General features: G+C 52.7%; 1 protein-coding gene across 2 annotated transcripts; it reads left to right on the top strand.

The window, feature by feature from the left end:
- The first annotated feature begins 3,405 nt into the window (after positions 1-3,405).
- RBM42 (RNA binding motif protein 42) lies at positions 3,406-12,123 on the top strand. 2 transcript variants are annotated; one of them, XM_004388110.2, is made up of 10 exons: positions 3,406-3,673; positions 3,909-4,053; positions 5,602-5,686; positions 5,776-5,850; positions 7,274-7,339; positions 7,417-7,592; positions 8,188-8,520; positions 8,849-8,966; positions 11,600-11,794; positions 11,880-12,123. In XM_004388110.2, exons 1-10 carry the CDS (start codon positions 3,546-3,548, stop codon positions 11,990-11,992), a joined length of 1,434 nt encoding a protein of 477 aa, XP_004388167.1. In that variant the 5' UTR covers positions 3,406-3,545; the 3' UTR covers positions 11,993-12,123. The 2 variants fall into 2 exon arrangements, with proteins under 2 accessions (XP_004388167.1, XP_004388168.1); XM_004388111.2 differs by lacking the exon at positions 7,274-7,339 and having other exon boundaries at positions 7,438-7,592.
- Positions 12,124-13,933: the final 1,810 nt, after the last annotated feature.

Here is a 13,933-nt window from a genome sequence, read left to right as displayed (position 1 = left end):
CAACCTTTCAGTTAGCAGCCAAATGCTTTAACCACTGCACCACCAGGGCTGGAGAACTCCTGAGAGTATGGCCCTGGACACCTTTTAACTCAGTACCCAAGTCACTCCTGAGGTTCACCCTTCAGCCAAAGATTAGACAGGCCCATAAAACAAAATGAGACTAAATGGGCAGAACAGCCCAGGGGCAAGAACGAGAAGGCAGGAGGGGACGGGAAAGCTGGTAATGGGGAACCCAAGTTCGAGAGGGGGAGAGTGTTGACATGTCATGAGTTTGGCAACCAATGTTACAAAACAACACGTGCATTAATTGTTTAATAAGGAACTAATTTGCTCTGTAAACCTTCATTTAAAGCACAGTTTTTTAAAAAGTGAAAAAAAAAAATCACCTATATGAGACCAAACAGTCAACAATTACTTTAAAACAAAGATGAGACTGTAAGGGGGCAGGTAAACTTGATTAATGGAAACAAAACAACCAGAATGGAAGTAATGAGAATGTTCACGCATTGTGAAGAATGTAATGTCACTGAATAACTTGTGTCTAAATTGTTGAATGGGAACCTAAACTGCTGTGTAAACTTTCACTGATTATTATCAACAAACAAACAGCAAAAAAGAATCAACAGCTATTTTAAACCATAGGTAAGGCTGAGGGGCAAGGAGACTAAGTAAATAGAATTGAAACAACTAGAAACAATGAGAATGTTGACACAATGTGAAGAATGTAACCAATGTCACTGATCATTAGGTCTAGAAACTGTGGAGTGGGAGCAGGTTTTGCTGTGTGTATTTTCACCAAAAATAAAATAAACTTTTTTAAAAAGGAAAAACATGTAAAGAGAAGGCTGCACCGCAAAGGCCAAACTCCCATAAAGATGGTGAGAGGGAGCCATGTGGGCATCAGAGGAAGGGACTGCAAGTGGAGGCAACGGCACGTGCAAAGGCCCTGAGGTGGGATGTGCCAGTGTGAGGACTATGGAGGCGGCCAGAGTAACTGCAGGTGGGAGGTGTTACAAAATGAGATTATCCTTCAGTTATCATACGGTTTGTTTTTTTACACTTAAATCGCAGCCTTTTGGAATTTTATCCTGGCAAACGGATCCAATTTGTCCTGTTACATATATCCTGGTGTTGTTGTTAGTTGCCACTGAGTCAGCTCCAACTCATGGCAAGCTCACGTATGACAGAACTCAGTGGGGCTCAGTCTCGCACCATATTCATGACCATGGCGTGTTTGAGTCCATTGTAGCTGTTGTGTCAATGTGTCTCATCGAGGGTTTTCCTCATTTTCATTGGCCCTCTACTAACCATGAAGCCCTTTTCTAGTGACTGACCTTTCCCGATGATGTGACCAAAGTGAGTCAAAGTCTTGTCATCCTCACTTCTGAGCAACGTTTCGGTTGTATTTCTTCTAAGACTGATCCGTTCATTCTTTTGGCAGTCCACCGTATATCTGATGTTCTTCACAACACCACAGGTCTAACACATCAATTCTTCTGTCTTCCTTTTTCATTATCTGTCTTAGTCATCTAGCGCTGCCATAACCGAAATACCACAGGTGGATGGCTTTAACAAAAAGAAATTTATTTTCTCACAGTCTAGTAGGCTAGAAGTCCAAATTCAGGGTGTCAGCTCCAGGGGAAGGCTTTCTTTTTCTTTTTTTGGTCTTGCTGTCTGATCTGGAGGAAGGTCCTTGTCATCAATCTTCCCCTGGACTAGGAGCTTCTCCATGCAGGAATACACTTTTGGGACAATTGGGGATAAGTTGTCTATTAGAGAATACTATCGTATCCGTGTTAAATATCTTTGGTGGGATAATTGTATTGCGGTTGGGTGGAAAATGTTCTTAGGGGATGTGTGTTGAAGTATTAGGAGTAATGTCTGCAACTTACTTTCAGATTGTTGTTGTTGTTAGGTGCCGTCGAGTTGGTTTCAACTAATAGCGACCTTACGTACAACAGAACGAAACACTGCACGCTCCTGCACCATCCTCATGATCGTTGTTATGCTTGAGCCCATCGTTGCAACCACTGTGTCAATCCAGCTCGTTGAGGGTCTTCCTCTTTTTCACTGAACCTGTACTTTACCAAGAATGATGTCCTTCTTCAGAGGCTGGTCCCTCCTGATAACGTATCCAAAGTACGTGAGATGAAGTCTCGCCATCCTTGCTTCTAAGGAGCATTCTGGCCGTATTTCTTCCAAGACAGATTTGTTCGTTCTTTTGGCAGTCCATGGTATATTCAACATTTTCACCAGTATCACAGCTCAAAGGTGTCAATTCTTCTTCCGTCTTCCTTATTCATAGCCCAGCTTTTGCATGCATATGAGACGACTGAAAACATCATGGCTTGGGTCAGGTGCACCTTAGTGCCTAAAACGACATTTTGCTTTTTAACACTTTGAAGAGATCTTTTGCAGCAAATTTGCCCAATGTAATGTGTCGTTTGATTTCTTGGCTGCTGCTTCCATGGGTGTTGATTTATACTTTCAGACAGTTCAGGAAAAAAAGTAAATGTAGCAAAATATTAAACAATCGGTCAATTCTGATAAGTTATGTCTACTGAGCTTTTTAAAAAAATTTTGCTGTAGGTTTTAAACAAAAATGTGGGAAATATATATAATAGAGGGGTAGAATATTGATAATTGTTGAAGTTGAGAGGTACATGGGGGTTCATTATATTATTCTCTCCACTCTTGTGTACGGTTGAAAATATTCCTAATTAAACATTTTGAAAACTTTCCCTCAAAAGGAAGGGCCAGCTGTGTCCCGAGAAAGGACGCAGAGACCAAACCCACACACGCGTCCTTCTGAAGTGACGCCTCTGACTCCTGTTTCTGGACTGTGCGTGAGCTGTTCTCTCTATCCACAACATCGCTCCCATTTTCGCCCAGCAAATATCTTCTTATACTTCAGATGTCACTTCCTCCAGGAAACCCGGGTCAGGCGCCCCCTTTGTGCGTCCTCCATAATGTCCGTTTCTGGGAGTCATAGTCTGGTAGCGCCCCGGTTTACTACCCTAGAGTCGGAGCCCACGTCCCCGTTGTGTCTCCGGCCTCGCCCAAGCCTGAGCGTCACAAGACGTCAACGTGCTTTTAAAAACTTCCTTTGGTCCATGCGCGGGGCCTCCAAACTTTCCGGAGCTCTCAAAGGCCCAGATTCTACATTGGGGGTGGGGTCAACTGACTCTGCTGCGCTCTCATTAGTCCATGTTCCTCCGTGAAGTCTTGGCAGCCTGTCTTCGCTGCGCTCTCATAGGCCCAGGTTTTTCCACCGGTTCCTCTTTTCGGCACTCTCATTGGTCCAAATTCCTTCTTGAGGTGGGACCTCGGGGAGTGGCCGGGTTCTCATTGGCCCTCGCTCCAAGTCGGAAAGGCGGGCCCCTATTGACGTATTGACGTCACTTACCAGCGCTCGTCGCTTTCGCTCTGACGCCATCCACGGGTGCCCACCCTGACGTAGCCAGAGAGTAGACTAGCAAAGCCGGCGGCGGCGGAGGCGGCGGCGGAGCCGAGGCGGTAGTAGCAGCGAAGCGACGGCAGCAGCGATGGCCGGGGCGGGGCCAGCCCCGGGACTCCCGGGTGCAGGAGGACCCGTGGTCCCGGGCCCTGGCGCTGGCATTCCGGGCAAGAGCGGCGAGGAACGCTTGAAGGAGATGGAAGCGGAGATGGCCCTGTAAGGCCCGCGGCACAGCGCGATAAAAGCTGTCCGAGAATCAGAGCCGCCAACTCCTGGCGTCTCCTGGCCGCCACAGGCCCAGGATATGGCTCTGTCGTGGGGAAGTGGGACCTTCGGGATTGTGGAGGCGGGGATGCGAAGATTGGCAGGGGCGAAGGCGCTGTCGCGATAGACCCAGCGTTCCAGCATTGATGTGAGGCCCTGATCGCTAGTGTCTGTCCTGCTCCTACAGGTTTGAGCAGGAAGTTCTGGGGGCTCCGATAACCGGCATCCCGACTGCTGTGCCCGCGGTGCCTACTGTTCCCACGGTAGAAGCGATGCAGGTCCCAGCAGCTCCTGTGATCCGCCCGATTATCGCGACCAACACATACCAGCAGGTACGGCCGAGCTGAGGCTTATAAGGCAGGGAGCACAATGCCTAGCACACAGTAGGTGTTTATATACAGAGAGCTATTCACGTGTTGTCTTGTTGATTAATAAGCATGACAGATTTTATGTGCCATGCGCTATTCTAGATGCTGAGGACACAGTAATGACTAAGAGAGACAACATTTCTGTCCTTTGGGAGCTTATATTCTAAAGCATGTTGTCCAATAAAACTTTCTGCAACAATGAAAATGTTCTAACCTGTTTAAAACTTAGGTGTAAGTTAAACAGTTCCTCGGTTGCATTAGTCACGTTTTGAGTGCTCAGTAGCCAGCTACATGTGACTAGTGGAGACGGACACTATTAACAAGAAAAAAAATAAGTGAAATGCTTTTATTCTGTTAACAAATAATTTTTGCATGCCTTCTGTGCACCAGGCACTATTCTAGGCATTAGGCATATAGCAGAGAAGGAACAGAGGAAAAAACGCTGCCTTTTTGGAGTTTACATTGGCTGCTAACCAAAAGGTGGACAGTTTGAATCCACCAGCCACTCCTAGGAAACCATATGGGGCAGTTCTGCCCTGTCCTGTAAGGTCGCTGTGAGTCGGAATGGACTGAGCAATGAGTTTGGTTTTGGTTTTTTGAGGGAGAGACAGGCCAGAGTAGGGTAAAAAGGGCAGGGGTTTATCAGCATAGTTAGGGAAGGCCTTTCTGAAAACTGACATTAAAGCAAAGGTATAAAGGAAGTAAGGGAGGGAACCATGCAGCTGTCTGGGGAAAGCACTCCCAGCACAAGGGGCCTGAGGCAGATGCATACCTGATGTGTTCAGGAAACAGCAGAGAGATCAGTGTGGTTGGTCTCTCACATCATGCTTGGTAAAATAGAGGGTCAACAGAAAAGAGGAAGACCCTCAACAAGATGCACTGACACAGTGGCTGCAGCGAGGGGCTCAAGCGTCACAGTGGTCATGAGGATGGCGCAGGACCAGGCAGTGTTTGTTCTGTTGTACACGGGGTCGCGGGGAGTCGGAACCGACTCGACGGCACCTAACGACAACAAACAAGGGGACCGTGGCAGGAGATGAGGCAGAGAGATGACAGATCAGATGTCGTGAGGTCTTGTGGGTCCCGTAAGGACCTCGGGTTTTACTCTGAGATCAGGAGTAGTGGGGGATTTTGAGCAGAGGGGTGATACGGTCCGAGTTAGATGTTAGCAGGGTCACTCTGCTGTGTTTGGAAAATAGATCGTAGGGGCCAAGCACAGACATGATGGTGGCTTGGACCAGAGAGGTGGCGTGGGAGCTGGAGAGGACAAGGTGGACATAATTTTGGGTGGTGTTAGTGGGGAAGATGAGACGGGGTGGTGAGAGACGTTGCTACTGGGAGGACGTAGGGCACCTTCAGCTGGTGTGATCTCAAAGGTCTCCCGAGAAGTAGCAGTTTAGCTGAGAGCACACAGAGTGCAGAGAGGAAAACCTTTGGCCTCCCGGGATGAGCCAGTCAGGGCAGACGGGGGGCCCCGAGTCAGAGTCCTTACCCTGTCCTCCTCCCCAACAGGTCCAGCAGACGCTAGAGGCTCGGGCAGCCGCTGCAGCCACAGTGGTTCCTCCCATGGTGGGCGGCCCCCCCTTTGTGGGCCCAGGTTAGTAAGGGGTGTGGGGTGGGGGTGAGCTTCAGGCAAGCGGTAAAAGGGGATGCCTCCCACCATGCTCGTCTCTCCCCTCCCAACAGTTGGCTTTGGCCCTGCTGATCGGAGTCACCTGGACAGTCCAGAGGCTCGAGAAGCCATGTTCCTGAGGCGAGCAGGTAGGTCTGGGGCTGGGGACCCCACGTTTCCCTGGAAACAAAAACATCTCTGTGGTTTGTCAGGCCTTCTTGTTGACTGTTTTAGCCTCTTACCTAAATCACTGGCCTCCCTACTCTGAAATCACCCCCTCCACTTCCTTCCCCACCCTGATGTTGTCCCCTTCCTCCAACATAAGCCTGACGTCTGGCTCCCCTGACTCTGGCAGACTGTCCCCCCACCCTTCGCTCTCAGTCTCTACCGTGTTTCTCCGCAGCACTTCATCGCTTTCTAACAGGCGATGCGACTTACTCGTTTGTTACGATCGTCTTTTGCCTCGCTCCGCGAAGGGCAGTGGTCTTGGTGCCTGCCACATAGTAGATGTTACATATTGTTTGCCAAGCTTCTCACCTAGCATTGAAGGCCCTACGCGGAGGGGGACCCTTCACATCCTCTAGGAGCTCGAAACATTGCTCGGGTGTGCCAGCAGCGCTCCCATTGACCTCCTTTCTCTCCCTTGCTCACTGTCACCCAGCTCTAATCCCCCAGCCTATCCTTCCCCCAGGCCATTCTCTCTTCTTGTTGTTAAGGTGACCTGCAAACTTGTGGTCCGTTTTTGTGACAGTAGTTCTCTGTGTGTATGATAAGAATGTGTGTTCTCAGTTGGGTATAAACTCCTGGTATACTTATGGATTGTTTTATCTGAATCCAGTTATTCTTTTGTCTTTTTATCCGATGGTATCTGAGAAGTTGTGGCATCTCTCACTCTGCATTATGGTCTTGATCAAAATGCACATCTCAGCCAGTCACCCTGCCCAGTCTCCAACCTTGCTGTGGCTCCCCGGCGCCCTCGGGAGGACAGCCACGGCTCAGCCAGCAAGGCCACCCCTGGGTGGCTGCTCAGCTCTTGACGTGTATCTTAGGAAGTTCTCTAACCCTCCGTGTCTTCTATTACAGTCGCACTGACCGACAGCAGGGGGGAGCCTTCGCTCTCAGATGCTCTCCCTTCCTCTGATAGTTGCTTTGCTGACTGGCTCTTATTACCTTCTGGCCTCAGCTCACAGGTTCCTCCCTCCAGGAAGCCTTCTCTAGCCCCCCCGGCTGGTCAGAGGACTCCTCTGGGCTCCCACAACTCCCAGGGCTTTCCCCATCCTAGCCCTGATCACTCTGGTGCGGAGTCTCTTCTTCCCAGCCCTGCACTGGGAGCTCCCCAAGAGCCTTGGTCTGCTGGCGTGGGCCTGGCATTGCCCGGCACAGGGTTGGGTACAGAGGAGACCCTCAGTGGTTAGTGTTTGCCACCGGAACGCGTGAAAAGATCCACACGTCTCCCAGGCGCTTCCCCAGACTCTTCTCTGAGATCTCTTGGATGCTGAAACTGTCTTCCCACACTTTGTCCCGAGTGCCCCGGTCCCCCATGACACACGCCCCCATCTCTCTCTCCCACAGCCGTGGCCCCCCAGAGGGCCCCTATCCTTCGGCCAGCCTTCGTCCCCCATGTGCTGCAGAGAGCAGGTGAGGGGGCCATGGTCGTCATTCCTGCCACATACCCAGCCCTGAGCCCTCCAACACCCCCACTAACACCCTGACAGATTCTGCTCTCTCTTCTGCAGCAGGTGGCCCCCGCCCAATGGGCCTTCGGCCACCTCACCAGGCTCTCGTGGGCCCCCCGCTGCCTGGGCCCCCTGGACCACCCATGATGCTACCACCGATGGCTCGGGCCCCAGGGCCCCCCCTCGGCTCCATGGCAGCCATGCGGCCTCCCCTGGTGAGTGCCAACAGGCTGCGGGTGGCTGGAAGTGGGTGGGTGGGGAGACCCTCGGTCTGGGCACGGGGGCTCTGTCTCAGTCTGCCTCTCCCCTCGTTCGTCACATCCCTGCCCTCATGGGCTCTGACTTCCTCAAACGTCTCTCTCTGCCTCTGTCTTTCCCTGACGCTCTGTGGTTCCATTTTCCTGTTTTTGTTTTTCTTTATTTTTGTAAAGAGAGTATGGAGAGAAACACAGAATAAGGACTGATTTATCTCTCTGTACGTCTGTTGTTCCTTTGTTTGATTGTCCTGCTCTCAGTGTTTTTCTGTCTTGATGTGTGTGTGTCTGAACATCTCTCCATCTGTCCTTCTCTCTCTCTGGTTCTCTCACCTGGCATTTTTGCTCGTCTCTATGTTTATCTCTGTGTCTCTCTGTCTGTCTCTCCCTTTCTCCACCTGTGTTTGTCTCTGTCTCTGGGTGTCTGTCCTCCTTTCTCCGTCTAGATCTCTCATTTCCTGTTTTCAGGCCAGGCCCTTGCTATGTTGTATAAGGTGGGAGTGGGAGTGAGGCTTAGCCTGTGGCTGGCCCCCTCACGCCTTCCCTTTGCCCACAGGAAGAGCCAGCAGCTCCCCGAGAGCTAGGGCTGGGCCTGGGCCTGGGCCTGAAAGAGAAGGAAGAGGCAGTGGTGGCGGCGGCAGCCGGGCTGGAGGAGGCCAGTGCGGCAGTGGCCGTGGGGGCAGGGGGTACCCCAGCTGGCCCTGTGGTCATTGGGCCCAGCCTTCCACTGGCCCTGGCCATGCCGTTACCTGAGCCCGAGCCCCTGCCCCTCCCGCTGGAGGTAGTTCGCGGCCTATTGCCCCCATTGCGCATCCCCGAGCTCCTGTCCCTGCGTCCAAGGCCCCGGCCGCCTCGACCTGAGCCACCGCCTGGCCTCATGGCTCTCGAGGTAAGCAAGGAGTATGTCAGTGAAAGGGCTGGGAGGGTGGGCAGACGCGCCTGAGCTTACACACACACACACACATACATGTGATCTTCTATCTGGGACGTAGAAATGATCCAGAGACTGGAGGGGCTGGAGGCCCTGGAGGTGGGGGCCTTGGGCGGCAGACGCATGTCACCCACGCCTAGGAGTGCATCAATTGCTCTGACTATAGAGGCAGGAGAGGCAGGGTGCAGAGGAGGGTGGGAGAGCCTGATGGGGGCAGATGGGCCCAAAGGACATCAACACGAAGCCCTTTGCCCCAAAAACTTACTCCATCCTCCTTCCTTTGCAGGTCCCAGAGCCCCTGGGTGAGGACAAGAAGAAAGGGAAGCCGGAGAAACTGAAGCGCTGCATTCGTACAGCGGCCGGGAGCAGCTGGGAGGACCCCAGCCTGCTGGAGTGGGATGCGGGTGAGTGGGCTCAAGTGTGGGTTGGGCGTTGCTCAGCCAGGGACAGGCCGAGCACCCTCCCCTTCAGGCTGCACCACTGCTGTCCAGCTCATGGAGGGCAAGGCTGCGGCTCTAAAGGCTAGGACACTCGCCCAGCCACTGGCCGGCGCCTAGGCTCTCTGACCCCTGCTCTACTCATGGAGGGACTGGCTCGCTAAAAGTCAGAGAGCGTTCTCCAGTTCTCCCACATTATTATGAAAAATTTCATAATAAAATAAAATTCAGTGAAAATAAAAATTTGACAGAAAAGTTGAAAGAACAGTACAGCGAACAGCCTTGTTGTTGTTAGGTGCCATTGAGTTGGTTCAAACCCACAGCGACCCTGCGTACAACAGACTGAAATATTGCCCCGTCCTTCGCCATGCCACCGTTGTCATGCTTGAGCCCGTTGTTGCAGCCACTGGGTCAGTCCATCTCGTGGAGGGTCTTCCTCTTTTTCACTGACCCTTTACTTTACCAAGCATAATGTCTTTCTCCATGGACTGGTCCCTCCTGATAACATGTCCAAAGTATGTGAGACGGAGTCTCGCCATCCTCACTTCTAAGGAGTGTTCTGGCCATACTTCCAAGACAGATTTGTTGGTTCTTCTGGCAGTCCATGGTGTATCAATATTCTTCGCCAACACCGTAATTCAAAGGCATCAATTCTTCCGTCTTCCTTTTTCATTGCCCAGCTTTCACATACATATGAGGTGATTGAAAACACCGTGGCTTGGGTCAGGCACACCTTCAAGGTGAAATCTTTGATTTTTAACACTTTAAAGATGTTTTTTGCAGCAGATTTGGCCAATGCAATGTGTCATTTGATTTCTTGACTGCTGCCTCCATGGGCGTTGACTGTGGATCCAAGTAAAATGAAATCCTTGACAACTTCAGTCTTTTCTCAGTTTATCATGATGTTGCTTATCAGTCCAGTTGTGAGGATTTTTGTTTTCTTTATGTTGAGGTGGAATCCATACTGAAGGCTGTGGTCTTTGGTCTTCATCAGGAAGTGCTTCAAGTCCCCTTCACTTTCAGCCAGCAGCCGAGACTTAGTAATCCACATTTTGCCGTATTTTCTTTAGCACTTCATGTATTTTTTTGGTTTTGGCTTGGTCACTTGAAGCAAGTTGTAAACACGACAGCGCTTCACGTCGGAATGCACCCTCTTTCCTATCGTAACACCATTATCACATCTAAGAAAGTTAAAAATCATTACATGGTATCTCATATTCAGTTCATGTTTACATTTCGAGTTGATTCTGACTCACAGCGACCCTGTGGGACAGAGTAGAACTGCCCCATAGGGTTTCCAAGGAGTGGCTGGTGGATTCGAACTGCCGGCCTTTTGGTTAGCAGCCCAGCTCTTAACCACTGTGCCACCAGGCCCCCGCATTTCCCCAGTTGTCCCAAAACTACTCTTTGTCCCCACGTCAGGATCCAGTCAAAACGCACATGTTGCCTTTAGTTCTGTGTCTACGTTATCTTAATACGGAACGGTCTCCCTCCCAGGTCTTCAGTTCATGTCTGTCTTTTAGCGCACGCAGGCCGGCTGTCCTGTAGCAGGTCCCACCCTCTGAGTTCCTGGGGTGGCTGAATTTGTTCTCAGAGCTTTTTTAATCACTGCAGAAGCCATGGGGCAGCCAGAGCTGTATCCGAGGAGGGAATGGACCCACCCCAGTCTTTGACCTCTGCCACCTCTCCTGGGACTGTCTCCCTGCTCCAGGCCTGGGCTCTGGCAGCCTCAGGCCCGACATGGCTGGTGGAGGCCATAGATCCTAGTTCTGTGACCTGGGGGAAGCCACTTAGCCTTTCAGCCTCATTTTTCTCATCTCCAGAAAGGCGATAGTATTTGCCTCATGGGGATGGAGTATGTTCAGTACAGGCACAGCCCCGGCCCAGAGGACACATACGCTCACTGCTGTGTCCCCAGCATTGTCCCGGGCCTCGGTGAGTTTGCTGAATGGATGCTAGCCTAGAAGGCTGTGAGCTCCAGAAGGGCAGGGCCCGGACAACCTCAGCTGAGAGCTGGGTTGGAGAAGGATCAGGCAGTGTGTGCGGGTTTCAGGGGCTGAAGGGAGTATCAGAACAGGCTTTGCCGAGGAAGCAGAGCTGAGGAAAGGCAAAGCCTCTGGTGCAGAGGTGCCATACCGGTAGGTGTTAGGAGCCCCTGGGATTCACGGGAAGGCGTCCAGGAGACCACGGGACCCCAGGAGCACAGAGGAGAGGCCAGGGCTGGGATGGAGGTGGGCGGTTTTTGCGGGAACGGGTGGGATGGCCCTGGGGTGGGAAGGGCAGTGCAGTGAGGGCTTAAAGTGAGGGCTCTGGAGCCAGGTGCCTGAGTTCATGTCCCGTGTCTGCCGCTTTCTGGCTGTGTGACTTTGGGCAGGTGACCTGACCTGCACCTTAGTGTAAAAGTGTTGTTGGGAGGATGAAGTATGTTAGAACCTTAGGAGCGCTTAGCGGAGAACCTACACAGGGGTTGGTTATTACTAAAAAGGAAGGGATGCCTCCAGAGAAGGTGGGTGATTGATCTAAGGCACGCACTGGGCCAGGCCAGGGGGGCAGGACTGGCCTCTGCCTCCTCTCTGACCTCTTGTCTCTCCCAACTCCAGATGACTTCCGGATCTTCTGTGGGGATCTGGGCAACGAGGTGAATGATGACATCTTGGCGCGTGCCTTCAGCCGCTTCCCATCCTTCCTTAAGGCTAAGGTGATCCGTGACAAGCGCACGGGCAAGACTAAGGGTTATGGCTTCGTCAGCTTCAAGGACCCCAGCGACTACGTGCGCGCCATGCGCGAGATGAACGGTGGGTGAGGTCTCCCCGGGGGCGGCGGGTGTGGTGGGCGTCTGGCCTGTGCCCCCGAGCCTGACCTGAGCCCCCATACCCACAGGGAAGTACGTGGGCTCACGCCCCATCAAGCTGCGCAAGAGTATGTGGAAGGACCGGAACCTGGACGTGGTACGGAAGAAGCAGAAGGAGAAGAAGAAGCTGGGCCTGAGATAGGGTCTGTGGCTGGGCTCCCGCTCCACCTGGCCGGGCGCCGGCTCTTCCCCATGGTTCTCTTTGGAAAACTCCCCAACTGGACCCACACACCTGCCCCAAAACCAGTTTCAATAAATCTACTTTCATTTCCATCCCTGGCTGGGCCACTGCCTGGAAGCACTCAGGAGTGGGGCTTGGCATGCCCCATCTGGGGATGGTGGAGAGCCTTGAAGGTTTGTCCAGGTGAACACCCAGGCAGACATTTTAGAGCCCGTGCTGTGTGTCCGTTAATCTTGAAACCTCATAAGCACATGCTGAGCGCTGTCCACTCCACGGGGGGGGGTGGATGCTCACGGCAAGGCCACAGCTGAGCTGAGTCGAGACTCAGACCCACGTCCTAACTGCAACTGTGTTCTCATCACCAAGGAGGTATGAGGTTGTTCGGGCCCTGCCCTTCTGGAGCTCACAGCCTTCTAGGCTAGCATCCATTCAGCAAACTCACCGAGGCCCGGGACAATGCTGGGGACACAGCAGTGAGCGAGCTGGTTCTTGGCCCCGCCCTTTGGGACCTCATAGTCCAGTGGCAGGAGAGAGGCTCGTTTCCAGTCACAGCCCACGCTGGTCAGGGATAAAACGGGGGGACCCAGGGTGCTGTAGGAGCTCTGAGGAGGTGCCTGACAGGCCTCCTAAATGCTTCTTGGCCACTGCCAAGGCCCTGTCTCACTGTCCCATCGTTCTGTCTCTGTCTCCTTCCCAGCGTCTGCAGTTCTCACTCCCTGGGTCTCAAACTGTTCTCTGCCAAAGCCCAGCAAACTCCTCCTACTGTACATCTGTGTGGGTCTCTCTGAGTGTTTCTCCTTATCTCCTTCCCTGTCTCTCCCTCTGAGCGTCTCCGTGAGTGTCCCTGTTTCTTCTAAGCTTCTGCCTATCTGAATCTCTACTTTCTCTTGCATCTCTGTCTCTGGGGTTGGATAGCTGGAGAAGCCAGTGATGCCTGAGGGCTCTGGGTCATCTAACTCTGGGTACATCCCAGCTCCACCACCCACTGTGTGGCCCTGTTTTACCAGCTTGGAGCTTGTCTGCCTGTCTGCCTGCCAGGCCTTGAATGCCAGGGTAGAAGCTTAAACTTTAGCCTGAAGGCAGCAGGAAGCTGAGACACATTTAAGCAGGGAGGTGGCATGACAGATTGGCACTTGAGTAGGAGCCCTGAGATGGCCATGCTTCTGGAGGAGGCTGGGGCAGAGACCTGCCAGAGGAGGAAGATGGCGAGGTTCTGGAAGAGGGTGGTTGGGATGAGAATCTCCTAGGGGCGCAGCAGCCATCAGGACCCCTCACCGGGAGGAAGCAAGTTGGAAAGGACTTTGGGGCGGCAGAAGGATGGTGCCAGGTCTCAGATTCCCTCTGTTCCTGTCTTTCCCCCTCACTGCTCCACTCTGACATCACATTTTCCAGTCTGGCCTGAGGGTCAGCGGGGGAAGGCCTCCCTCCCCAGCAGGAAGTGCCCTTCGGCCCCCTCCCACCTGAGCTAGACCACCCAGCCCCAGGACCCTCAGCCCACCCCCCATCGCTAGCCTCCCTGTCCCCAACCACCTCCCACTCACTGCAGCTAGGGAGGCAAGGAAGGAGACTGGGAGGGAGAACGGTTCCAGGAGGAGGTTTTAAAGGAGTGCCAGGAGCCCTTCTGGGAACAAGGAGGAACGGAGCATAGAGGTGGGGTGGGGCAGAGACACAAATGGCTGAGATGGGGTGGGGTGGGGAGGGAAACTCGAGGCAAAGGGATGAAGAAAGATGAGAACGATCGGTCAGAAATAGTGCAGCGAGAAGGGAGATGGAAACAGAAAAGATGAGAGAGGAGCTCTCTGGTGAGGGACCTGGGGAGACTCGGGTGGACACAGACCGAGACTTGTCAGCAGACACTGGGTGACAGGCGTCAGTGGAGTCAGGCCTGGGGCTACGCTCAGA

Source organism: Trichechus manatus, unplaced genomic scaffold (genome assembly GCF_000243295.1).
Source record: "Trichechus manatus latirostris isolate Lorelei unplaced genomic scaffold, TriManLat1.0 scaffold00207, whole genome shotgun sequence".
Taxonomy (NCBI): Eukaryota; Metazoa; Chordata; class Mammalia; order Sirenia; family Trichechidae; genus Trichechus; species Trichechus manatus.
This window is presented reverse-complemented; position numbering and strand designations above follow the sequence as displayed.

Excerpts from the sequence above, each read along its gene's own strand:
- RBM42 (XM_004388110.2), top strand. The coding sequence starts at position 3,546 with ATGGCCGGGGCGGGGCCAGCCCCGGGACTCCCGGGTGCAGGAGGACCC. Across the intron at positions 3,674-3,908 it reads ATGGAAGCGGAGATGGCCCT|GTTTGAGCAGGAAGTTCTGG; the intron begins GTAAGGCCCGCG and ends CTGCTCCTACAG. Across the intron at positions 7,340-7,416 it reads CCATGTGCTGCAGAGAGCAG|ATTCTGCTCTCTCTTCTGCA; the intron begins GTGAGGGGGCCA and ends ACACCCTGACAG.